Genomic DNA, 27,457 nt, shown 5'->3' with positions numbered 1-27,457 from the left:
CTTGAAGCTTTGTTGCAGCATGTTCGACTCTCACGAGAAATCTAAAAAACGCGGGTGGAGTTATAAAAGTGGAGCAGGAAAAAAAAATCACCTACTAAGAAAGTGTTATCATGCATCTTGCCCAACAATGTGATCCCTTCAGACAGGAAGCACAGACTCAAAGCGCCTTTCCCGGTCACCGCATTAAATGAATTATTCAATAAATAAATAGAATATTAAATGGTGTGACCGGAAAAGGGTCGACAGCCTTCTCTTTATTTTCCCACCAGTGCAGCAGCCTGTCCCATACGGTCTAAAGCCTCACTTCTGTGTGAGATTTAGTCATTTTTCAAATACTCTTTAAACTTTCATTTCTTCACATATATAGTATACCTTTTTCATTTGTCCTTCATTTCAATGAAATATTCCAGTTTGCATAATTCATTGCATCTTTATAATAAAATATTTGTGCATTTCCAATATATTATTGGCTTCTAATTGCTGTACTTTCATAGTCAATTTATAATAACTGTTTTTAAATGTAATATAAATCTAAATCTGTAGAGCCAACATACTGCTGTAAAATTACAGTCTGTCTGCATGATTTTCACAGAATTATGCTGGCACATATGTTCCCATACTGTTAACTATTGTTAATAAAAACTAAAACTGAAACCACAAAACAATTTTGTTACTTGAAATAAAATATTTTTGTCTTGGTGTTTTTGCTTTTGTTACTTTTGTTGTTTCTCCAGTGTACTAGTCATTCATTTTTCATGCTTTAAGACCAAGGACCAAGTTACAACATCTTAGTCATCTTTACCTCTAATGCAGATTTAAAAATCCTTAATATTACACATTGTCCTTATTTCTTATAGTTCTTCTTGTCCCTATCTACATCATCAGATGATCTATGAACAGAGCAAATGAGGTGACACACACACTTAGCTCCTTTCTTTCCATCGCTTCAAAAACTCAGGCTACCTCAGCTGACATTAGTGTCAATCTAAGCCTCCTGTGTATAGAGATATTTTCCATGGCACCAATCTGAATAGAGTTTCTTCATCATTTTTCTTAAACACAAATCTTCTGTTGGATGTGCAGAGCACGACAAGTCATCCCTATTTGGTATTACTTAAAATCTCATTTCCTTTCCCTAACAAACTGGTATTTCTCATCTTGACACAATGTTGGTAGGTCATACAGAGATCTGGTGTGAGAAGTGTGAAAGTCAGTCATTTAATGTTAGTAGCACTTATGAAAAAGAAATGACATGTTGATGGAGATCATTTTTAAAGCATTAAAAGCTCTAGATGTCAACCCCGGCAGTTCATTGACAATTGCACGGCAGGTTTTTCACAAGCTTTTGCTTTTCTCTTAACTGTCTGAAATACTTTTGTTCACTTTAGGTTATTTGCTTCTACAGGTGAGCCAAGATGTGGCAAAGACCTGCTTTGAGTTAAATTGAGTTATTAGCTTCTGCTTTATATATCACAGTAACAGGATATTTTACGTAAGTTGTGGCCATGACCTCTCCTGGGATACAGCTGACCCCAAAGACATTTTTTTGATAAATAGGTAAAAGACATGAATCCACTGAGTTGGAAAATAAAATATATGGGTGTTTCTTCAACTATGAGCACTTTTAGTGCAGACATTTAGAGCATAAACTCTCTTTAAAGAAACTTTTCATTGCCTCATTTATTTGAATTATCCACTAATAATATATAAATAAGTGAACGTAAATATGTCACAGAAAAATGTACATTTTTTGACAACATTTCCACCTCATCTCAGATATTTGATAACGTTGCGGAAATTAAAATTTTTAGATAATATGGCTGACTTTTTTTGTCTTGTTAAATGCAATTTAAGCTAGCATTTGAACCTTATTTAAATGTAGAAGTATTGAAATCATTTTTAGACATCAAGTAAGTACTGAAATCATCATATTTTATTTATTTATATATAGCATTATTAATTTTAAGATTGAAAATTGGGGCATGGTACAGGGTACAAGGTAATTTATATATAAAGGCATTCTAAATGTAACATAAAAAGACAGTTTTATTGTTACCATTCTATAATAAACACAACAAGGTTAAAATCAACCCCTGGGAAATAAAAGTGCCTTAAATTGAAGAAACACCCATAGCTGAAAGAATATGCATTTTTAGGATGTCTTTAAAAAATATTATTATAGGAGTTTTAGACAATTTTATAGCAGCTGTCCGTAGGTTACAACATTCAAGCTGTATATCTGTTTTATGTGTTATGGTTAGTCTTTCCAGTGTTTCCAATGTTTATCTAAAGAACTTACCAATCCAAGTTACCCAAGGAACACAGTGACTTTTGATCATTCAATCTCGTTTTATTGAAAAATGAAATAAAATAGCATGTACAATAATAATTACATAATAATAATTATAATAAGAACAACAATAATATTAATCATAATATAAAAATCTGTACATTCCATTGTTTTTTTTTTTCAGTACAATAGGGAAGACTGATACAAAAACGACTGTATAAAGTATGGGGATATTTACAACAGAGAAAAATAAATGCTGCCTATAGACCCACAGTCATTGAAAGGAGCATTTTCTTCAAGCGAGCCAACAGTAGCCCGGTGAGAACCAGGTGCACTGCGTATTTGACTGTTCATCAAGTGTCTCTTGAAAAATGACATGCCAAGAGAAAAAGAAAAAGAAAAGCTATTGATGACACAGCATTAATAGCAATGTATACTCTTTTGTATGTTTAACACAAAATAAATATCTCCTAATTTTATTGTCTCCTTTTATAGAGCTTTCCGGAGAACATGCTCTAGTGGCTGTTTTGGGTTACTTCAGGTATTTAAGAAAAAGCAAAGGGTGAGAGGAGACACGTTAGACATCACAATCAGACGTCAAGTGATATCTCAGGAGCACATTTTGTGTGCAAGTGCGGTTCTGAGCTCAGATTCTGTGTTCTGATTGTCATTGGATCACAGTACCATGATCTCAGTCTACATACCCAGTCCTTGGTACACCTGCCAAACAAGCCATTAGGGTTGTATTGCAGTTTGTCAGGCAAGACAAGAGGTTAGAATTGATTGAGAAATAATGAATTATTAGAGAGGTTTAAAGTCAGAAGGGAGAGTGGATTCTGTTTTCTGTCCTGTTTCTTTCCAACAGAACCCAAACCGTTCAGCCAATATACACTCATGCAGTCTGTAAATTAAACTATATGTAATCCATGCAAATAGAACCTTAAATCTAAAGGTTTTCTAGCAACATTTTCCAACCCAAACACTCCTGTAGCACTAAACTACAGTAACACTGAAATTATGGGATGGAAAGGAGGGTTTGAAAATAAGGTAGGCTAACCTGTAGCTCTTATTTCCAATGGGCTTTGTTATTCATAGTCTTTGTCTTAAACGCATTTGGCTTTGAATAAGAAAATAATCAATTAAAATAAACCATGTATGTGCGTATGCAAAAAAAACAAAAACATTTATTTTCACTTAAAAATATATATTTTTTATTCCACGTCATGACTTGTCCTATTGTCCTAAGTCTAATAAAAGAATTTGATGCATTCTTTATGAAAGATCACTTTGAATACTCTTTGGTTTAAGTCTAAAACTCTATAATACGCAACATAGCAGCACTTGTATAAAGACATTCATTAACACGTTCACTCTCATTGACGACTGCGATTCTCATTCTGATACTGACTCATCTAAAGACCTCGTCCAATATGTGTATATATATATATATATATATATATATATATATATATATATATATATATATATATAGCAATAAACAGGCATGTTCCTGTGCATTTTTCCCTTCAGATAACCTGAAATTAAATGTACTATGGAGGACTTCCAACTTAATGTCTTTTTTTTTTAAGCAGACACCAAGTTGTTGGTATTCCCAAATAGAGGTCACACACCTAAGCCCCCTAGATTGTTCCAGAAATACCCGAAGCCTCACACAAAGGCCAGTGGATTTAAATAGAAAGGAAACGAGCGAATGATCGAATAATTATCTAGATGGTAGGACCAGGATTTTTTTATGAAACAGACATTGACTAACACTCCTAGCTGTGTTTTTTCTGATTTGTATAATGCTATTTCTAAGAACTATTATTATTTTCATTTTAATATTGTTAATATTAAGCATTTATTTTATTTTTCAATTCAATTGACAGAACTTAATATCTAAATTTTCCACAATATTATCAACTTTGGTAGCAGCATGAGGCTCAATGAAATCATCGGACAACTGCGCATGGACACATGCCTGCTCATTTTCAAGTTTTGTCAACCAGTTACATCTTCTCGGCTTCATGTCATTCAGAAGCAACGGTCTACGAAGGTAGTATCACCTTTATGGGTTACTCTCTCTCTCTCGCTCTCTTGCTCTCTTGATGTGCATTCTTCGTTAGCTGTGCAGTGCCTCTATGCTGTGTTTTATTTAACCATGCATACTCGTAAGAACACTCTTGTACAGTTTCTCTGTCGATTCCTCCTCATAACTGTACCTTTAGCTTGAGTCTGCCTTGCCGAGGGGGCTCAGTTCAGCTCAATGTGCCTGTATGAAGAGGTGTCTGTAAAACATTTCCGCTAGTTCTGCAGAGTCATATTTCAGATTCCCGCCGTAGAGGCCGCGGTTCTAAGGGAACAGTGGCCTGGCTGTGGTCAGAGTCTGAGCTAGTGTCCGTGTTTGTCCCACCAGGGCCCAGGCTGTCCCCGGTCCCTTCCTCTTTCTCCTCTTTGTTTGAAAGGGCCACCTCGTTCTCATAGCAAAATGAATTAGTGTTGGATAGAATATATTTTTTCTCAGCAAGTTCCCTCGCGCTGCACAGGGGGGTGCTGGGCACTTCGTAGGTCTTGTGAAAGCGAGAGTAGTCTACTTTGTAATAGTTTTTCTCCTCGAAGAGGACAGGCTCAAATCGGTGTCCCCACAGGATCTCACTGGCCACGTAGGAGCTGCGGCATTGGGTGGTCATGGCTGTGGCCTCCACCATGCCCTCCAGGATAACAACGATTTCAAAGTCAGAGTTCTCCATTTCCTGTTTGCTCATGTCGTAGAAAGGGCTGTCCTCATCTATCTCATGGACGATGGTGATCGGTGACACCAAGAAGATGCGGTCAATACCACTGTCAAAGCCCACGTCGATGTCCATCTGGTCTAGAGGAATAAACTCTCCTTCAGCTGTGGTGCGAGATCTAAGGAGCTGAGCTCGAACGTGGGCCTCTACCAGGTGGCTTTTGCGCAAGTTGCCCACCCGCCACATGAGACACAGCTTATTGTCCCTCATGGCCACTGTAGCATTGTGGCTGAACACCAGAGTCTCATTGCGCTTCTTGGGCTTTGCCATCTTAGCCATGACAGCACCGATAATGAAGGCATCAATGATGCAGCCAACTATGCTCTGAAATACAACCATGAACACTGCAATGGGGCACTCATCTGTAACATAGCGATAACCGTAGCCGATAGTGGTCTGTGTCTCGATCGAGAAGAGAAAGGCAGCCGTGAAGGTGCTGACGTTGGAGACACACTTGGGCCCGTCATTCTCCAGGTCTCCATGGAATATTGCAACCAGCCAGAAGATACATCCAAAAAACAGCCACGACAGCAGGAAGGCTAAGCAGAAGATAACGAACATCCATCGCCAGCGAATGTCCACGCACGTGGTGAAGATGTCGGCCAGGTAGCGCTGGCTCTTCTCACTGACGTTGATGAACTGCACATTGCAATGCCCATCTTTCTTGACAAACCTGCTCTGGGTCTGGTGACGGGTATGGACTTTACCCTTCCCATTACCGTACCCATTTGGCACCGCAGCAGTGGCCAACTTCATACCGTCCTCCTCTGATGACACGATGCTGTAGCGGTTGGCCCGCACACTTCCCATCACCTCAGCCTGGGAGGTCTGTGCTGTTTCTGCTTTGGAAAACAGTCTTAGTTTCTGGAAAAAGCGTTGGAGAAACAGTTTTGAAACACTCACGGGGACCAACACAAGAAGGAAATGGGTTTGTTCAGAGCCGGACGCGGGAGGCGTCTCTTTGCTCAGGTGGGACCTTTGATTGACAGAAGGGCCAAGGATGGGAGAATCACTTGGTTCTCATCTGCTTTGCTGATATCATTGATCAAATGTCCTATCAGAAACAAGAAACAAGATATACGTTAAGATTAATTGGCTGTGACTGTAAACTCAACATTCTCTTAACATGAGCATTCTCTGAATTGAAATTTTTGGATCTAACAGTGCACGAGTCTCTGAGATCAATTGTGATGAACATAATTCTCACATATTCTCATGCTTGAACTGATCAATTTGTACACTGATTATATCGTATGGTATGTGCTTAATCAAAAACTCATACTTTGAAACTTTAGAGCACCCTGACCATTCCTTTCAGATTTAGGGGGAAAAAAAACAGCAGTGTTAGCCAGTAAGACTTCCCTCGAAACGGACAAAATAACAGAACCTAAGTTGGACTTTAAGTCATCAGTGAGGCCATGATGTAAACAGTTTCTTGTTTGAATGTGAACTTATTTATTTATTTATTTTTATTATGGATAATCAGTTCTATTGTCCATATTTTGAGGAAGATAATTCTTAATTTCACTTATTCTTCTTGTGTTTTTACATCATGGAAATTTCAATATCAGTCACCAACACCTGTGTCAATTTATTTTAGTCAAAAGTGTATTTCTAGAATACAATGACAATGAGATTTTACAAGACAGTGCACCACAGCACTTGATAATGCCATGTCTGTTTATGCTTTCTCCCATATAGTGTACTTGCCCACAGGACTGTTAATAATACCCGTTTTCACATACTGTGCTAATCAGGGAATGGGTGAATGGAAATTTGTTTAGTTCAGTCACGTATGTCAATTACCTATGCAGTAATTTAAATTGGCTAAAACTCATCTATAACCAACAGTGGGTTCCTGAAAGCTCTGCTCAAAACCTTTACAGTATCCTCTGTATATTTAACATATTATCTATTTTTAGTGTACTGAACAATAATAAAATGACAGGATATTCACAAATCATCACAGAAAGGTCATCACAGGTCTTCCAGGTAAAAAGCTGAAACAGCTCATCTTTTCCATGAATGTGCAACCCTATAAGATAAGACCTGTTCCCTAAAGGATTTTTGACATTTTAAGAGTCAAACGAGGAAAGAGAACTCATTTAGTCGATAGAGAACAGCATGTACTCTGATGTATATGTATTCTTGTGTCCAACCTCTTCAAATACTGTATCAATGTACAGTACATAGCATTCTGAACTATTGCTTAAACATCAGCAAAGGTAAAAACAAGCTAAGACTGGTTTGCAGTAGGGCGCAGAGCAGGGACTGAGACGAGGCTTGTTGACTTGAGAGCTTGTCCTGTGAGACCTCATCTTCTCTCTCAGCAGTATAATGACAGCCCTGTGACAATTCCCCGGGGAGGGCTAAAACACTACTCACTAAAGCTTCTATTCTGCCCTCAATGTTTTAGCAACCATAACTGAAAAGAAAGATCCCATTTTATCTTATTTAGCAGATGCACAAAACAGAAAAAGATTTGAGAGAGAAAAAGACAGCAAGCTAGTAAGATGGAAAGAATCTGGGAAAATGTGTATTTAAACAGAAATTATGTTTTATTATATATACTAGCAAGGGCATTTATGCCATCTAAAACAAAAGTAAGCGGTTTATTTTCTTTCAGTTTTACTAAAGGTAGACATGTTTTTCACATGTGGCCCCACAGACATTCAGATAAAGAGCAGGTTGATAGATGCCATTATTTCTTACATGAAACATAATATGACAGTGTTTATATCTAGGAAAGTTGTTTATTTTGATGGCATGGACCAGTGAGGACCAATGGAAAATGTTACATAAAAGTCTACATTCTTTTGAGTGATCTAACTAGGATTGATACTCCTACAATATGGTTGCATATTTAAGGGAAATTCATTTTTCCCTATTATCCCCATTAACAGTTTCACTATGTTGTGTGCATAGGCCTGACAAACAAGCTAAGCACCAATTTAGCTGCCAATTGAAAGTCTCTGAGTGTTTAGGGCAGAAAAGGGGACCTGCGTGTCTGTCAGCCGACCGACGCCTGACAACTGGTGAGCACAGCTGTGCTCCAAATATATTAGACAAATGCAACATTGCAACATTGAGTTCAATAGAATAGACAACTAAGAACAATAATAGACTAATATAATATTTAACCTCACGTGCTGAATGCAGCAAAGCAAATAAAACCCCATATGTTCCTTTTATAAGGCAAATCTTATGTGAAGTATATGGAGAAGTCAACAGGTGCTGGAGGAAAAGACATTCCCTTAATCTTTTTTTTTTCTTTCAGTTTCTTTCTTTTGAATGACTACTAAATAGTCCACATCCATAAAGTAATAGGAAATTCAACATGCTGTGTCACCTTGTGCATTTGTCTTCAGAGAAAATAAAAATAAAATATTGAACATACACAGGTTTCATGTTTCATTGAACTGTCATGTACATGAGAGTAAGAAAAAATTGTCAACAATAACTCGTAAGAATAATCACTTGTCTTGGACAGCAATAATATTAAATGCTAATTTTTTAAATAGCCTAGATTTTTTCTATTTATCTGATATCATGCGTCTGCTATAAACTTTTACTATGTCTATTACAACTGTCTCAAATTATGCTTAGAGTATCTGCTATCAAAAATAAAATATAACCGATAACTCCACTAAAAGTCTCTTGTGCACTTAAAGAGTAACATCTGAGCAACAGTATTCTCAATGGAAGGAAGTTAAAATGTATAGCACAAAACACTTCATATCATGTCAAACAGTAAGAGTTTATTTACAGTTGCATAAAATATGTGAGCAAATATATGTGCGACCTTACCTAGTCATTTGTAAATGAACACGAAAAAGTTGTCATATAAATAAAAAAATATCCCACGAATGGTTTTACTATCCACACTGTCTTCTCATTGATCTTGTTCTCTCCACGTAACGTATTAATATTATTTGATATGAAGTATAAGAACAGAAATCTCCACGTTTCTCCTCTTGTTTGCAGTGTGCGGCAACTCATGTGCTGCTTCTTCTAGGCTTCAAACCCATTTAAACAAGACGCAACAGCTAGCCACGCCCTCCCTGAAAACCGCCAATCCGATGAGAGAGGGAGTTTCACGCGCGGATATATCTTCCTCTCAGACTGGGGATCAAGTGAAACGCGGAGCCACAGCTGCTTGCAAATCAAGGCTTGAATCCCCCCGAAGGAAGACAAAACATAAGCTTGTGGGTGTCTAAAAGTATGTATTATTTCATAAGTATGCATATGTGTCAGCAGAGTTTCCAAACAAACTTTTCACCACAGTGACATTACAAGTTAGTCACAATGAGCTGACAAACACAACGCGTTCGCCTGAGGAGGTAAGGTAACCATAGCAACAGTAAGATTTTTCTCACTGTCTTACGTTTCTTCGACAAAACATTCGGTCATAATCTGTTTACAAGTCATAAATATAATTGCAACGTGATTGCACGACTGTGGGCGAGCCATGTTTGTGAGTGAGGAAAATTTCTAACTGAAAAGTGAAGTATACAAAAAAAGAAATTGTGTATTTCTCCCACTGACCTCAGATATTTAACTATGAGTAATACTACCAAGCGTTAAAGAATGAACATTGGCCATTTCCTGAAATAAAGTGGAATGTAAAGCTTAGTTTGTGCTTTATTGTAGCGTTGCGTTTCTTTTCAACACACATACTATAGGAATTAAGCATTGTGTTTAATTTGTTAATAGTGGGTCCAAGTCAATGTGAATGTCATTTATCAGGTTCCAGGCAATTATTTAAGTATATTTTGTTTCAATAAACAAATGCTGTATAAAATAATTTAAAGTGAAATACTGTTGTGGCCTTTTGTCTATGTGTATGCTAGTGAAACAAAAAACAATGAATTAAAACATTCTGGAAATGTGCTTTTCTTGGTTGTGCTATTATGAAATATGATCACAAAATAGTATAGGGCCCGCTGTTTGCATTTCCACAGGACGACTCTGAATTTATTCAGGTATTGTTAGGCTTCCAGCATCTTATATAATGACATTGTATTAATGTGCATTGTATTGTTGGGAATCAGTAATTCAAGACCATTGTGGAAGATCATTTATTGTTCAATCAGAGGAATGTTTCTCCTTCTCTTTATAAGTGGTCCAATGAAAACCCAGCAGTAAGTGCTCCACAGGCCTTTGCCCTTCCTGGCTGCTGCGTGTCACACACTGCTTACTTATCATAACTAATGAGCCATGTTAAACTTTTATTTGTGAAGCTGTTGCAAAGTGCTTATTTTAGTTACTTTCTTGTTCAAGTCTATAAATAATACAGACTATTTATAGGTGAAACGTGGTGCATGAGCTGTCCAGCCTCTGTTTACCTTTCAGCCTAATTTGAGGCGATGCTTGGACAGCACTGCATCCAACCACAAGGTGGAGGTCTGGAGACTTTACTTTCCGAGGAAAACCTCCTGGGACCTAGCAGTTTTATTCACTGTAGTAGACATATGTTTTTTGTTAATATCTCTGAGACCATACATGCCACTGTTTTGAGTCCTGGTCTGATTTGAAGAGGACATCCAGACCTTTTCTGTCATGCCAAATTATTGGATGTGGTAAATGTGATAACATCAGTGTACGGTTTAACAATTTTAAAATGTGATATATATATATATATATATATATATATATATATATATATATATATATATATATATATATATATTTAATATATTAGCACAAATATTAAATTATGTACATTTATATTAAAATTAGGGCTGCAGCTATCGATTCTTTTTGTAATCGATTAATCTAGCACTTAATCGATCGATTAATCGAGTAATCGGATAAAACGATTTGTGTGTGTTTTTGAACAACCAAAACAAATAATGCATAACAAAAATGATGTGGCTGTAAAATGAACAAGCATTTGGCTTTTATTTCTCAACAGAGGTATTTATTTCCAAGTCCAAAAGTTTGGCTCCAAAAGTTAAGTGCCAAGTTGGCATTGCCAACAATTATAGAACAATGTACAGTTAAGTGAACTTACTGTAACATGTATAACATGTATTGTAAAACTAATATGAATATAAACTTAGTTTTTTGTCTTCTTAATACACAACATTACAAAAAAAGGATTGCACCTTCTGCAAATTTAGTTTAGTTAACCTGAGAACAAAAAATGAATATAAAATATCAAGCCAAACAGGTACACAATGTATAAAATGTATAAAAAAAATTATGTAAATAAAACAATTATAAACAATTATAAATAATAAGCTGTAATCTCAAAACAAACATCAAAATGTACGTGTGTGTGTGTGTGTGTGAAGGGGTTCTTTTTTTAGGCTATACTCTCTTGCAATTGAACGTGATAGTTACGTTTACTACTTTAAAACGTCATCAAAGTTAAACATCATATCTAGTCAAACCGCATCACGACATCGCTACAAATGCAGTATGGGATTAAAATCAGCGAACATCAATAGGCTTAGACTACGTTAATTTACCTTGTTTCAGCGATGCTTGGTGAAACAGCAGAGTGGATGTCTTCTGTTCAGATGCTGAATCATGGAAGATGTGCTGTTGTGGTATGCCAGCTCTATTTTGCAGTAGAGACACTGCACCTTGTTCTCTTCTTTATTAAGTGTGTAATGATCCCACACTTTAGACAATTTCTGCCGTTTATTTATAGATCTATTCTCCGCCATCGCGCCAACTAAATTCAAAAGGTCCGTGTGAATAAACGGTCCGTGTGACACAATCAAATCCCTGCGCCGCGCGTATAGTGCGCTTCATAGGAATTTAACGAGGCTTCGAGGCAGAGTTTTTGCCTCGAGGAATTTTTGTAATCGAGTAACTCGAGTAACTCGAGGAATCGTTTCAGCCCTAATTAAAATCATGTCAATATTTTAGAAATGTTTGGTTGCAGGAAGAGAGGTCTTTTAACAATCATACATTGCACAATATAATTGAAAATCAATTTATTAACCGTTAGATTGCCCATAAGGGAATTGGATTAATGCTGTGTAAATATTGAAAATTGCCACTGGGCCTCTGTTTCCAAAAGATTTTATTAGTTGTTTGGATGGAAAGGTTAACCACTCTGCAAAATAAGGTAGAACAGTGTTCTGCATTTACTCAACTAATGCCAAAGAGACAAACTGACTGACCACAGTTTTGTCTGGTTAACGTCACTTTCATTATAATTGATCCCTTGCCTCTTATGTAGGTTGAAGGTTTGGGTTCATGATTTAATCAGGGAGGACCTTTTTTTCATTTCGGGATATCAAAGGACCTTCAAGGTCATAGAAGAAGAGTCTGTAATGTCCATCAAATATGTGACATCAGTGATAAAGTGGTATAAAGTGATACAAGGTGCAAGGTTGCTTTGTGCAAGGTTGCTTAATGCCACATGGATATACATAAAAAAAACACAATACTAATTAAACAAAACTTTTGTATTATTTTGAATTTAGTGCTCTAACTGGATTCTCATCAAAGCCAAAATGCCTACAGGGATTTAATGTGATATTCCAGTACCTGTCTAGGATACTGTCTGTGTTAGAAGGGCTTTTTAAGATATTCCTTCTAACTGACCTTTATGTCTAAATCTAACTATACTGTAAGTGTGCAAGGCTATTTCTTATAGTGATGCCATTCGAGAGAGCCTGATTTCAAAAGTGCTTTAGCAAAGTCAGAATGTAGTCTACTGTTATAGCTTGTGTTCTTGGACAGCACTGCTGGTGGATGCTTTTTCTGCCTCAAGACTCTTCCCATTAACCAATTCCACAGCTGCCGCTGGAGAACTTTTGTGGAGTGGTTTGTGTTTTGGCTGTTGCGAGCACTTCTTTAGGTCATACTCCTCTGCGCTTAATTCTGGGACCAGGACTTTAACTGTGTGGTTGAACAGGGCGTAGTCCACTCTGTAGTTCCTGCGGGTGACCTTGATCATCTCCTGAAAGTGCTGGCCCCACATTATCTCACTTGAAGTGTAGGATGTGCGTGTCTGGTGAAGGATGCCCGTGCAGTCATCTGTATAGGTGAAAGAGACCACCAGCTCAAAGTTCTCCTTCCTCAGGTCCTTCAAGCTCACCTTGTATAGAGGACTGCCAGGACTGATTTTATGAACTATAGTTGTTGGGATGGCCAGGATGATGTTGTTCTCTTCAATGTTGAGGTCTTTGTATGTAATGTTAACTTTTCCTGTGCTGTGTGCCAGGTGCCGTACCAGCTGTGCATGAGCTGTACCTTCTACCATGTGGTTCCTTCTGAAGTCCCCGACCCGCCATGACAGGCATAGGTGACCGTCACGTAAGCTGATCACCGCACAGTTGCTGAATCCAACCGTTTGGGCTCTCTTACGGGCAGATGCCATCTTGGCAACTGCAATGCCGATGACAAAAGTGTCAATGAAGACACTGATAACATCTTGGATGGTAACTACAATGATGGCAATCATACAGTTCTCTGACATCCCCCGAAAGCCATAACCAATGGTGGTCTGGGTCTCTAATGAGAATAGAAATGCTGCTGTAAAACTTCGAACCTCATAAACACATGGCTCTTTGTTGGGGTCTTTCATATCGCCGTGGGTCAGTGCAATGATCCAGAACAAAATTCCAAAAAAGAGCCATGATAAAATGTAGGAGAGAGCAAATGTCAAGAACATGACCCTCCAGCGGATCTCCACCAGGGTAGTGAAGATGTCAGTGATCCAGAGAAACCAATCCTTTGGAATGTTCTGCACAACCATGTTACAACTCCCATCTTTTTTTACGTATCTTTTCTTCTTAGAGTTATAGTCGTCATCTGTAAGCACACTAGGATTTTCGTCACTGCACTTCACTCCAGAATACTGTACTGTGTCTGAGTTCATGCTGCCTCAGTCTAGAGAAGAGAGAAATGCACAGATTCAAAGGTACCCGTAATACTGCACTTAATTTTATACATACATGCACTGTTGCATCTTGAATAGACAGACAGATTTTTACATTCATGCAAAGAAAAAAAAGAAAAGAAAAAAAAATGTGATTATGATTCTTGAACATGGGATCAGTTTCATTTACTGCCAACTCGGGGACTAGATCGCTACACAGTTATAGAGCAGGTTTGACAGACACCGATTAAGTGTTTTTTTTGTTTGTTTTTTGTTTTTAAATGGTGAGCAACAAACACTTTTTTTTTTTTGTTTGTTTTTTTTGTCATAAGATCATGATAAAACCACTTTTGTTATGCTGAGAAAATAAGACGAAAAAAAAATAATGCATGGTCCCTCAGGGTGTCCATAAGTCTTATCACATACGATAAATCCGTATACAAGGACATTAAGGATATTGACAGATGTCTTAATGATGCCTTTGGAGGATTTGCCAGTTCTGTAGATGTATGATAAGTTTTACAGTGCTTACACAAAACAGTTACAAAAACATGGTTTGATGCGCACTTGGTGTACTATTTCTTTGCAGAGTTTTATTTCCACTAAACACATCCTTGTTTGTGACAGTTACTGTTATGGTGGCATTTGTATTGTAATGCATTCCATGTATGTTCAAGGAAATCTGACTTCTGTATGCAACTGACAGTTCAAGGGATTTTTGTTAAAAAAAAAATATCAATCAGAAGTTATTTTATTCTTGGGTTTTTAGATATATTTTGTGAAATAGCTTAAAAGTGGCTTAATAAGAAAGGAAGGTTGGCTTTTTTGTTAGTTTTGGTTTATCAGTATCATAATATCTTGTAAAGTGTGGCTTGAATTGGTTGTTATTCTTGATAACTTGTTCTTGTTTTGTTTTAGTATATTGCTGCTAAATGTAGTATTTGCAAACCTTTACGAGAACACATTTTGTAAACACTACCATATTTTGTCTCTTGGTCATAAGCACCACAAGTTGTGTTAGGGCCAACTTTAAGGATGTCTTAGGCTGGGTGGTGATGTGTGGAACAAAAAAAGGGTTGTGGTCAGTGGCTTAGCCATTTTATGAAGATGACTTAACACAAGCTTAACTTGGGGACACCATATGGAATGCTGGACCAGAACAGAGATCAGATCTTTTTGACATAATCCACATTGTGCCCTGCTTAAAAGTGTAAAGTCCAGGTGTTAGAAGGAGAAGAATAGGGAAGATTCTCACTGAGAGATCAAATCTGGCTTTACAGCTTAGACCTGGTAGGCCTACATACAGTAGGCCTATTACATGCATGTAGTTCAATAGGACAACAGCTGACAGTTGACTTCCCCTCTTGTCTCAAGTCAAGACGTGTTACTCTATATTTTTCCTGTAATAAAATTCTAGCTATAACTTATTAAATGCTTGCACAGAATTTAGTTGTGGAAACAGATGTTCTGGAACAGGTCTAGACACTTCATGGCCTGTGTATAACGGTAGACTATTCTGTTTTTGAACATAGTTTGCGTCAACAATAAACATAAACGCCCCATTGTGGACTTTCCCCTCTTGATCAGGATGATGTACAGGCTTTTGTTTGCAGTTTTACACAGGAGGGCATACACAAACACCCATGCATATAAAACACACACATTATATTTGTAAATGAGAGGCAGTGTTAATACATATTTGTTACTTGTCTGTGGACACGAACCGACAAATAGTCCATACTGTGGGAATAACAAAGTAATAGAAAGAAAAAGAGAGCGATTGTTCTATATTTTCCCCATAGGTTGATATTTTTTTTTTGTTAGAACTTTATTCATGTGTTCAATCAGAATTTTTGTCAGATGCTGGTTTGACTGGTACGTTTTGGCTTCTCAGTTCTATTTTAAGATGGAAATCTGGGTATGTTTATCAATGGTAATTCCTTTTTTTATAGCTCCCTTTGCCCAGTGTCAATACAGTTTATCATAATAGATTGGTTGCCTGGAGATGCAATCCTCATTGCTACAAACCATTGTAATCTTTTCAGTTTGTGGGATTCTTAGAAACATAACCGCATTGTGTAGCAGTTGTGCATAGAGAAATCTAATACTGTATCTTCCATTCTCAGTTGCCTTTTAAATTCCTTTCTATTGATAAGTTTTGCTTTGGTTGCTGAACATTTCTTACATGTGCTTATACAAAATGTACTGTAAGTTCTGGGTGCCATTTTAATCTTGTGCTGTTTATTCATCATTTAATGTGTTGTCTCACTTTCACTAATTTTGAAATTTACTACTGTGAAGCTTTCAAAAAGAGGGGTGTGGAAATTTACATTTAAATTGCCAATTTAAAATTAAAGATTTTTGTATGTTATTTAAAACATATAATCAGCTCCTGATGGATATCATAAAGTCTTAACCTACAACTTTTGTATTGATGAATATCTACTTTCACTCACATATACTTTAAATTACGGAAGTACAAGGGGTTCTTCACATTGCCAATGTTTAGCTTTTAAGTTTTAGGAATGTGATTTGTTTCCTGTGGTTCCAGCAAATATGTACATTTTGGTCAAGTTGACTCCTCTTTATGAAGTAGCTCACCAAAAACTAGTTGTGTACTTTTTGGCACATTTCTCATACAACTGTGTGATGATATTAATGATATGACTTGTTTTTGCATATTTTTTGGAAGTTTTAAAGCTTTAGACCAAATGTATTGTAATTAAATTAGTGACTAGGATATTATTCAGAAAATCTATGTGTTTCACAATTGTAAAAGTCAAATGGGTCTTATGGGTTCGGACCAAGATAAGGATAAGTAAATGACCACAGAATATTCTTTTTTGGTAAAGTATTCCTTAAATTATATTTGTTCTTCAGAAAATACTTGCTGATTTCCACATTGATAAAGAGGTCTGTGTTTTCTTTCTGCAGAATGAGTGGGCTCAGCCAGGATAGCAATAGCTGTTGTCTGGGTTGAGGCCTGCGCTTTCTTCCATTAACCATTAAAGGAAGCATCTCTGAACTGCAGCGCCTTGAGAAGGTAAATGAAAAGGAAATGGAAGCTTCCCATTGGGAGAACCTCTGGCAGTAGACAATTTTTTTTCAGCCAAACCACTAAGCATCTTGTCCACTTATTGCTACTCCCACCCAGCCATGCTGGGCAGCAGGTTCCACTAAGCTAACTGGCTGAACTGGTGTTCATTTCCTCTGGACACAGAGCCATGCATGTTTTTGCCAGATTATGGATTGATATTTCTGTAATCATGTGAAATAGTCAAAGTATCATCCAGTTATCTTTTCTCGTGAACTATTGGATACAAACAGAAAGAGGCCCTGTGGTTTTTTCTCCAATATTTGTGTGAAAAAAAAAAACCCAGTGCAGATTTTCTTTTGTTAATGCAACTGCAGCTGTGAAAACTCAATTTCCACAAACTAATTGCCGTTATAGTTATTGCTTCAGTCCTTATACTGTTTGTGAAATGTGCAATTTACACAGAAATCTGTGCCGGTGTTTGTGAATTTTACAGTCTGTTTCTAGCTCATGTTTTGAATTTTAGAGCATCAGATTGGCTCACAAATCAATATCTGTTTCATGAACGTTGAAAATTACACACATCATCAAAACCATCATGCCCAGTATTTCTTAATGACAATCATAATGCATAAACCCTGTACTGTGTCCCACAAAGAATGTTTAAGACTTTAAATAACTCAGTTAGTACTAACTCCAGGGTGATTTCAGTTTGGAGCGCTAAAATAGATAACCTCAAACATTCTGTCATCATGAGCCCACCCTCATGTCCTTTTCAACCTGCATGACTTTCTTTCTTCTGCAGAATATAAAGGGGAAACATTCTGAAGAATGCCCTGGTTAATTTTCTAATGTTCTGTGCTCCTTTTGTGTCCTTTTTAAACTGGAAAGCGTAAGTCCCTCTTCAGTGTAATTGCATTCAAATGGTCATGCCATGCCACGAGGATGAGTAAATGATGACATAAGACATTTCACTTTTGCTGAACTATCCCTTTAATGCACAGTCACAATTTCATATAATGATGAATCAGTTGGTGGTCAAGTTCCTGAGGAAACAGAACCAGCTTCTCAAAAACTGAATCTTGCACTAGCATAAACAAACTGCAAAGGCCACTTCTTGTGTCAAACAATGTAAATGAAAAGTCACAAACATTTAAACAAAATGCATACTAAAATAGTAATTCTGTAATTACTAATTCTGCCCTGTCCTTCAGATGACCATTTCTTAAGACAAACACTGGCACAAGATCATGTGGTCAGGTAAAGGATGCCAATGTTTTATCAAATCATTGTGGCACAAGTATGTGTCTTTGAAAGCTAAACATGCCCTTTCTTTGCTTTGTTTTTTGTTTTGATCCGACCAACACAGTAATTCAGAGATAAAACTTTTTTGTGTACTAAATAGTGAAATGGTGACTGCATCAATGATTGTGTCTGCATCTGACTGTCAGGGAACATATAAAAGTTTTAGACATATAATTAGAAACCCAGTCAATATCACGCTGAAGGATACTAGATTCTTTAGAAGTGTGACAGGAAATGTTCATAATTTGTGGTCTTCTAAATGGACGCTTGTGTCTTACTTCTTTCAGATTGATTCTTTCACTTACGATCAGCTAAAGGGGAAGGTGGTATGCATAAACTGCTCATGTGGGACATATGGCAATGTTCTGAATGTCAAAGAACTAGTACAGCTTACCTCTGTTATGTTTCCTGCACTGCTTGAGGGCTTTACAAGACTATTACATGCCCACTTAAAGCAAATAACATCAATGCAGATACAGTATTCAGTCACACGAAACCACCCGTTATGTGGGGAGCAGAACTTCTTTGCCCTAGGCCCTGTCTCACCCATAATGACCTTTAATTTTTTGGTTCCCAGGAAGTTAGAGGCACTTTATTTGGCTAATGTTTTACCCATTCCTTCACAAGCTCCTGTGGATCAGAGCACCAGACTGTGTTGAGCAAAGTTTACTGTTATGTAAAGCTTTTTATCTGTGCAAGGATCTTGGAAGGTGGCACGTGCAGGCTACAGGTGTGGTACACTTTGGTTTCTTTAATTTTTCCACAGACATGTTAGTTAAAACACAGAGACAAAAGAGTAATTGAGATGAGGACTAAGCTGTCACCTTGTTAGGACTTTTCCGCATTACAATATGCTTAAAGTGCTACTTTATTACTAGCGTGAGTACCATGTTAGCCAAGCTCCGTTAATCTTTGCCCCGAAGCACACATCAAAAACAGAGATGTTGACATTTTTAATGTCCCTGGAATACATGACAACAGCACTTTGTAAGTTTAAGATTAATAGAAACAAATTAGCATGGAATATTTATGCAACATTGAGTTTTGTGCTGTGTCAAGCTGTTTAGACATTCCAAGAAAATTCCTTAAAACAGTATATACAAGTTGAGCAGCATGGATTTTTGTTTGGAACAAATTCTTAATGGCTCAGTTCATACATCACTAATTATGTTTGACAAATAATATTTCTGGTTAATTTATAACATTTAAATGTATCTTTAATTATGAAACAGATTATATGGAAAAAATAATTTTATTGGACTTCTTTTGAGTCATTTGAGTCCATTGTTTTCATAGATTACAGCATGTTCTCTCAGACACCTTTTGCACTCCCATTTAAAGCTTGAGACTTGTCCTCCCTAAAGCAGCTCGAGTGTCACCCATATCCTGGCGCAGCCCTTCCTTTAACGCCTTAAAACCTTAGCAGAATAGGTTTATCGCTTCTAACATGCCTCTTTTCTGATCTGTGTCTGACAGCAACAGGAAACAAGAAATAGCATTCACTTTTGGGGGGCGGACTTGGGAGGCGGATGACTGATCTTTTAGGACTAGGCTCAAATTGTTGTCCACCCCGTGTCCACCCATTCAAACTTAACACTTAAGACTCTGAATCTGTGTAATTTAGGTTTACAATCATTTTAACTCAAGTAATTTTTCACGATCTACAAGCATTGTTCTCACAAATAGTGTTATTTCTTCTCACAGGAGAGCTGTGATTTGCCATTTCTAGTGAATAAATAAACAGACTGAGAATGAGGATGGTGCCTACCTGCTCTGTCTGTTGCAGTGAGAGTGTAGCGTGCTTTGAAGTTTCCACCTGAGTGCAGGACTGCAAACAAACTCCAATGGCTATAGAGGTTGGATTGGGTAAGTGTGTGTGTGACTAGAGAACCAGCCCACCTGTACCTATGATGGAGAAAATTCACATGCGCTCTTTGAGTGTGTGGCAAGCTTAAAGCCATAGCGACTTGACAGTGTCTGTCAAGTGCTTAAGACGTTTTAGTCCAAGTAATGAATGCATATTTAACACATGATAACTTTAGCATTCTTTTGTTCTGTGAGGATAGACAGAGATTTTTTTAATTTAAAATTTTTTTTTGTTATCATATACCGAATGGTTAATCAAAAAGTCAAGTTGCACACATTATATCTTCTTTTAAAGTGATACTCCACCACAAAATGAAAATTTTGTCATTAATCACTTTACCCCATGTTGTTCAAACCTATAAAATCTTTGTTCGTCTTCGGAACACAATTTAAGATATTTTGGATGAAAATCCTGTGACTGTCCCATTAACTGCCAAGTAAATTACACTGTAAAGGTCCAGAAAACTATGAAAGACATTGTCAGAATAGTCCATCAGCCATCAGTGGTTCGACCGTTCGACCATAACATTATGAAGCGACAAGAATACTTTTTGTATGTGGAAGAAACAAAAATAACGACTTTATTTTTTTATTACTAAATATTAAATGGATTGAATGAATATTAATATACCTCTGGCATATTGCTTGAGTGCATTTGGAATATAGCAAATGGGTTGTGTGAACTAATTTAATGGTGCTTTTTTGCGTATAAATCATCCTGCACTTTTTGTTGTGTGTTAAAGAGCACTGTAAACTATGCGCAAAATATAGAAGAACAGTTGAATGACATGCAACTCAAATTTAATTTGGGTTTGCACAAATACAAGTAACAAAAATGGCCTGAATTAAATTAAAACGTGTAACGTGCTCCCGGGAGTGAGGACATGTTGTCACAGTAAACATAGACAGCATAAACCTGAACAGCTTTGTAGTCTAGAGTTACAGCTAAGTCATCACAATGGCTGATCTGAATGAGACATTCTAAACCCAGCTATTAGAACTGCTGAAACTACTCAGAAAGAGAGAGTATGACAAATCCATGACTTACAGGAATATTTTTCATCTGTCAGTTGCTCTAAAAAGTGAGTTTACCGATTTAAAGGAGAGTAAACTTTATCTCTCGTGTTCAGTCAAAAGCACCTAAAATGAGACAAAAGTGTCTCTAGGCCACATCGCTTTGTATTGTTCTTTTCCCATTTCAAATGCAGGATCATTATATATCTTTCTTGCTTGAACTTGAGAAAGAAATAGGTTAGCTTGACTTATAAACAGTTTGGACAGGTTGCTGTAGGCACACTTAATGAAATGGAAACAGGAGATTACTGTTCAGCCACCATAACTTTCCCATGCTGGCATAAATAAAAATGATCAATAGATTTTCAGTGTTCTAATTAGAAATGTACATGTACTGTATATTTCTGGATTCATGATAAGGTGTTTTCTTAAAAATACATCTCTTGGATTCATTTAGAGTAGGTGCTGGTCATATAATTAGAATATCATCCAAAAGTTGATTTATTTCACTAATTCCATTCAAAAAGTGAAACTTGTATATTATATTCATTCATAACACACAGACTGATATATTTCAAATGTTTATTTCTTTTAATTTTGATGATTATAAGTGACTGCTAAGGAAAATTACAAATTCAGTATCTCAGAAAATTAGAATATAACTTAAGACCAATACAAAGATAGGATTTTTAGAAATCTCGGCCAACTAAAAAGTATGAAAATGAAACTCAACACTCAATAGTTAGTTGGGGCTCTTTTTGCCTGAATTACTGCAGCAGTGCGGCGTGGCATGGAGTCGATCAGTCTGTGGCACTGCTCAGGTGTTATGAGAGACCAGATTGCTCTGATAGTGGCCTTCAGCTCTTCTGCATTCTTGGGTCTGACATATCGCATCTTCCTCTTCACAATACCCCATAGATTTTCTATTCTATTTTAACTATTTGCCACGTATATTTTAACTGCAGATCTTTTCTGTTTTACACATTAGGCGGAATTGTCATCAAAGTCTTGGATGTACACATGCGTTCAATGAAGCAAAATTTAATTAGCCTGAATAATTTGTGAGTTTTCTGGCTTTATGCTTCCCCTTTTGACTCCAGACACAAAGTAGCCACTGTTGGTGTTAATCAAGGCTTTTACCTTTGTTTTAATCAGTTAACATGTTGCTATCCTAACAGCTGGATACCGTAATAAGCATAAAAATACATACACTACTGTTCAAAAGATGGGGGTCCATAAGATCAGGTTAGTTTTAGTTAGTTTTGCCGCATTAAAGTGCATTTGAACCCGACAGTGTACAATGGTTTTGTGTGATGTTTGCTCTGTAACCATGGTACACAGTAATGATATGCTGCTTGTCTCATTCTTCTAAGGTCTTAAAATGCCTGTGCGTGCGTATGAGTAAGTGTGTGCATGTCTTTCGATCTATTCAAGGTATTTGGTGTCCAATGGTTCAGAAAGCATCCCCCGTTTAAATGTCTTCCTTCATGCAAAGCAACAAACAAACAAACAAACGATTGTACCACTGCAGGGACCCTGTGGGCCACCCTGTCTACAGAACACTCTGGCTGGTAGTGTGAGTCCTGGTTCACTGTGGGTCATTAGTTTGTTTCACATGTGAACTATTAAGAGAAACACAGATGACCTGAAACAGACTTATTTATGCCTGTGCTTCTAGAGAAGGACCTTACATAATTCTTAATGCAGCAGTCCAAGTTGGCTAATATTTTCATTCAGATTTCGAATGACATTGTACAAATAAGTAGTAAATGGTTGTGTATGTTCTATGCGAATAAACCCAATGGTCTGGATTTTTGTCTTTATCTGCTCTTTCCTTCTGTCCATTTAGCGGGTATTGGAGTAGATCACCCAGAAATGAAACTCATTTACTAATTTTTATACCCTTGCTTTCCAAGCTTCAAAAAGCACATAGAAGCACCATGCAGTTACTTCCAACTTAATTCCAGGTTTTCTGAAATCATAAGAAAACTTAAAATAAGAGAATAGCCGTTAACAGTTAGCTGTTAACTGCCGCAACTGGTTTTTGATTGTTTAGTCGGAACGGAGTTTGAGAACCAAATTGGTGATTGAATCATTCTAGCTGGTTTTGTGAGCTACAGTATTGTTCAAAATAATAGCAGTACAATGTGACTAACCAGAATAATCAAGGTTTTTAGTATATTTTTTATTGCTACGTGGCAAACAAGTTACCAGTAGGTTCAGTAGATTGTCAGAAAACAAACAAGACCCAGCATTCATGATATGCACGCTCTTAAGGCTGTGCAATTGGGCAATTAGTTGAAAGGGGTGTGTTCAAAAAAATAGCAGTGTCTACCTTTGACTGTACAAACTCAAAACTATTTTGTACAAACATTTTTTTTCTGGGATTTAGCAATCCTGTGAATCACTAAACTAATATTTAGTTGTATGACCACAGTTTTTTAAAACTGCTTGACATCTGTGTGGCATGGAGTCAACCAACTTGTGGCACCTCTCAGCTGTTATTCCACTCCATGATTCTTTAACAACATTCCACAATTCATTCACATTTCTTGGTTTTGCTTCAGAAACAGCATTTTTGATATCACCCCACAAGTTCTCAATTGGATTAAGGTCTGGAGATTGGGCTGGCCACTCCATAACATTAATTTTGTTGGTTTGGAACCAAGACTTTGCCCGTTTACTAGTGTGTTTTGGGTCATTGTCTTGTTGAAACAACCATTTCAAGGGCATGTCCTCTTCAGCATAGGGCAACATGACCTCTTCAAGTATTTTAACATATGCAAACTGATCCATGATCCCTGGTATGCGATAAATAGGCTCAACACCATAGTAGGAGAAACATGCCCATATCATGATGCTTGCACCTCCATGCTTCACTGTCTTCACTGTGTACTGTGGCTTGAATTCAGAGTTTGGGGGTCGTCTCACAAACTGCCTGTGGCCCTTGGACCCAAAAAGAACAATTTTACTCTCATCAGTCCACAAAATGTTCCTCCATTTCTCTTTAGGCCAATTGATGTGTTCTTTGGCAAATTGTAACCTCTTCTGCACATGCCTTTTTTTTAACAGAGGGACTTTGCGGGGGATTCTTGAAAATAGATTAGCTTCACACAGACGTCTTCTAACTGTCACAGTACTTACAGGTAACTCCAGACTGTCTTTGATCATCCTGGAGGTGATCATTGGCTGAGCCTTTGCCATTCTGGTTATTCTTCTATCCATTTTGATGGTTGTCTTCCGTTTTCTTCCACGTCTCTCTGGTTTTGCTCTCCATTTTAAGGCATTGGAGATCATTTTAGCTAAACAGCCTATCATTTTTTGCACCTCTTTATAGGTTTTCCCCTCTCTAATCAACTTTTTAATCAAAGTACGCTGTTCTTCTGAACAATGTCTTAAACGACCCATTTTCCTCAGCTTTCAAATGCATGTTCAACAAGTGTTGGCTTCATCCTTAAATAGGGGCCACCTGATTCACACCTGTTTCTTCACAAAATTGATGACCTCAGTGATTGAATGCCACGCTGCTATTTTTTTGAGCACACCCCTTTCAACTAATTCAACTAATTGCCCAATTGCACAGCCTTAAGAGCGTGCATATCATGAATGCTGGGTCTCATTTGTTTTCTGAGAATCTACTGAACCTACTGGTAACTTGTTTGCCACGTAGCAATAAAAAAATATACGAAAAACCTTGATTATTCTGGTTAGTCACATTGTACTGCTATTATTTTGAACAATACTGTAGATTCACTGATTCATTGATAAGATCTAACTGAGAAGAATTTCTTTCTTGTTGGAATGGGTTTGGATTGACATCAGGGCGAGTAAATGATGATGGAACTATTTTAAATGAAAATCAATTCCAGGTTGTAAAATATCACTTCTTACAATGAAGTTAATTTCTGACATTGGTATATGCCATCTATGTATTTGGCTGTGGATTTGTCTAGGCCTGTCTGTTCCATCCGGAGTCTCATATTTGCATCTCAGTTTCATAAGCGTTCTCATGTCAGTGGTGACGGGGCTGTATACTGATGCTAATCTGATAGAGCACAGCGAGGGGAAATAGCCACTTTTCTCTGGCCCTTTTTCACCCAACCTCAGCCCTGCCCTGACCGCTTGGCTCCACACGCATGTTTCCATCTCAGACCTGCTTTTTCCATGTTATATTTCAGATTTAGCCCTTTCCCTCACTATGTTCTATCTTTCCTTCTGCCTTTTATTCTTTAATTCCTTTGATGAAATCCACATGATTATATGTTCACTGGTGACTGAGTTAAATGGCTCCAGGACAACAGAGAGATTGAAGGTCTTCATAGAGATGTCATTAGCTTGTCAGAAAATTTTTCCTTTGTATTTTAGATTTCCCTCCAATCCAACAGAACCTCAAGGCTCTAGTCACGTATTGACTTGTTGTTGAGACAAGTACTCTGTATAAATTTTTTTTAAAGTCTATGATAAAGTGAAACTGGGACACTTTATCACTCGCTTTTCATATAAAATAAACAAATCAGCCGTCTGTGGGCAAAATAGTGGTGTTGGGTTTACTGCTTGTTGTATACTTCTTCATCATTAAGAAGGATATGTAGCACCTTACACACTTTTGTGAACCCTCTTCTCTATTTGGATACCTCTCACCCATTCAAGCCTGCTCTGGTTGCCCAGTCTCCAGTTGGCACTAATGACTCATAGAACCTTGAAAAAAATAATTCTATAATGGCCTTGTCCCAAATGCTGACATGTTCCTGCAAACTTTTGATAGCATCCACTTACCTGCTTTTTAGAAAATCGTTTACTACGGGAACATAACCTAATTGGTATGCATGAACCAGGCTGATAAATTTTAATTTGAGATCTTTTCAGGTTGTTTCTATGTCACATTTTTGAATTACCCTAGCCTAAAAAGGTTGCAAATGCGTCTGACAATAGGATGCTCATGGTCAAAGTTATTAATAGCGATGTTAGTAGTTGCCTGAGGCTGATGGATCTATTGACATTTATGACATACAAGCATGTCATTTATTTTGTGCTTTTGAGTGTTTCTGTGTTTATTTGTCAACTTGTAGTGACGATGTTGTTTAGTCATGTTGTGGTAAAGTACTTTTTTTTTTCCTGTCAACATTTTTTATAGCAAAATGTTGTTGTTGTTTTTTCTCACTTTGCTCCGCTGCCATAGATCTACTCATCTTGACAGCTGACACTGTTAATGTCAGATTAATTCATCTCATTAAACTAAATTACATTTAAATGTTACACTTAATTGGATTATACTATGGTCAATAATTCAAGCAGAGCCACAACCTTTAATATCATGTTCTTGTTTATTTTATTCCCTTTTATTTTGAAAGTTATGTGCTTTTGCAAAGCTTCAGTAAATGAGGCAGGAGTTTTTTTTTTTATAGAAATGTGTTTTTAGTCTAGATAATGTGACAGTTTTATGTCCTCTCTCACTACTACTGTATGGCCTTAAAACATCTTAAGGTCAAATCAGAAAAAAAGTAAAATATAATTGGAGATAAAAAAAAAGTAAAACTTATAAATAAAAAAAAATAGCATGTGGTGCTCAACATGGGACCTGCAACAGCTCCAGTAGTAAAAATAGCATTTATTTTCTCCATAGAAATAAACCACATGCAGTAAACCTTTCAAAATAAAACTACTGAGATCCAGTGTAGTTAAAAAATATGCTTCTGCAGAAGCTATGTGTGTGTGTGTATATATATATATAATTCACAAATTATAACAAAATCCTGAACTGAGATTAAACCAATGCAGTCAGTATTCGTTATGCAAGTAAGATTGTTAAAAGGGCTTAGAACTCATTGAGGTTTTTATATGTTGTTTTAATAAGTGGACATGGAAATACTGGCCACTAGTGCCAACAAATGGCCTAGCAAAAATAATGACCGCTTTCAAACAGGTTCTCAAACACTTGGTCAGTCAAACAGATACCAGTGATGCTGTTAAGCTGGATGAAAAGCTCAAGCAATCAGTACAATTATTTGGAAGCGCCACAGTGTTTAGACTTTTTAGGGGAAATCATTTAACTAATGACTTACTTATTACTGCCTCTTAATATTCTACTGGGATATTTTTATACTCTTTAGATGTCTTTGTAGAAAAGGAGAGAGAAAAAAATACTTCTGGAAACCATGCTGCTGAAAAAAATGAATGGTCACTGTTGTGTTCTATTGTCATTATATAATATTTTTCTCCATGGTGAAAATACAACAGGGCGATGATTCAAACTGTGCATACAGTTTGATGCATGTCCATGGAATTCTTTCTGTCCATCTGTTGTTTTTATGCTC

General features: G+C 37.0%; 2 protein-coding genes and 1 long non-coding RNA gene across 4 annotated transcripts; 1 reads left to right on the top strand and 2 right to left on the bottom strand.

The window, feature by feature from the left end:
- Nucleotides 1-2,329: 2,329 nt before the first annotated feature.
- On the bottom strand, nt 2,330-9,067 carry kcnj2a (potassium inwardly rectifying channel subfamily J member 2a). The gene is made up of 2 exons (XM_052571644.1): nt 8,890-9,067; nt 2,330-6,136 (listed from the first exon to the last, which is right to left on the bottom strand). The coding sequence occupies exon 2, from the start codon at nt 5,890-5,892 to the stop codon at nt 4,609-4,611; it is 1,284 nt and encodes a 427-aa protein (XP_052427604.1). The 5' UTR covers nt 5,893-6,136; nt 8,890-9,067; the 3' UTR covers nt 2,330-4,608.
- A 151-nt stretch (nt 9,068-9,218) lies between these two features.
- Nucleotides 9,219-20,020, top strand: LOC127968780 (uncharacterized). Of its 2 annotated transcripts, XR_008156128.1 has the most exons (3): nt 9,228-9,422; nt 13,268-13,966; nt 16,859-20,020. It is a non-coding gene; the product is annotated as an uncharacterized LOC127968780 (long non-coding RNA). The 2 variants fall into 2 exon arrangements; XR_008156129.1 differs by lacking the exon at nt 16,859-20,020 and having other exon boundaries at nt 9,219-9,422; nt 13,268-15,498.
- On the bottom strand, nt 11,944-20,215 carry kcnj16a (potassium inwardly rectifying channel subfamily J member 16a). The gene is made up of 2 exons (XM_052570115.1): nt 20,032-20,215; nt 11,944-13,935 (listed from the first exon to the last, which is right to left on the bottom strand). Exon 2 carries the CDS (start codon nt 13,922-13,924, stop codon nt 12,761-12,763), a length of 1,164 nt encoding a protein of 387 aa, XP_052426075.1. The 5' UTR covers nt 13,925-13,935; nt 20,032-20,215; the 3' UTR covers nt 11,944-12,760.
- Nucleotides 20,216-27,457: the final 7,242 nt, after the last annotated feature.

Source organism: Carassius gibelio, chromosome B12 (assembly GCF_023724105.1).
Source record: "Carassius gibelio isolate Cgi1373 ecotype wild population from Czech Republic chromosome B12, carGib1.2-hapl.c, whole genome shotgun sequence".
Taxonomy (NCBI): Eukaryota; Metazoa; Chordata; class Actinopteri; order Cypriniformes; family Cyprinidae; genus Carassius; species Carassius gibelio.
Note: the sequence above shows the minus strand (reverse complement) of the source record. Positions and strands in the feature narration are given on the sequence as shown.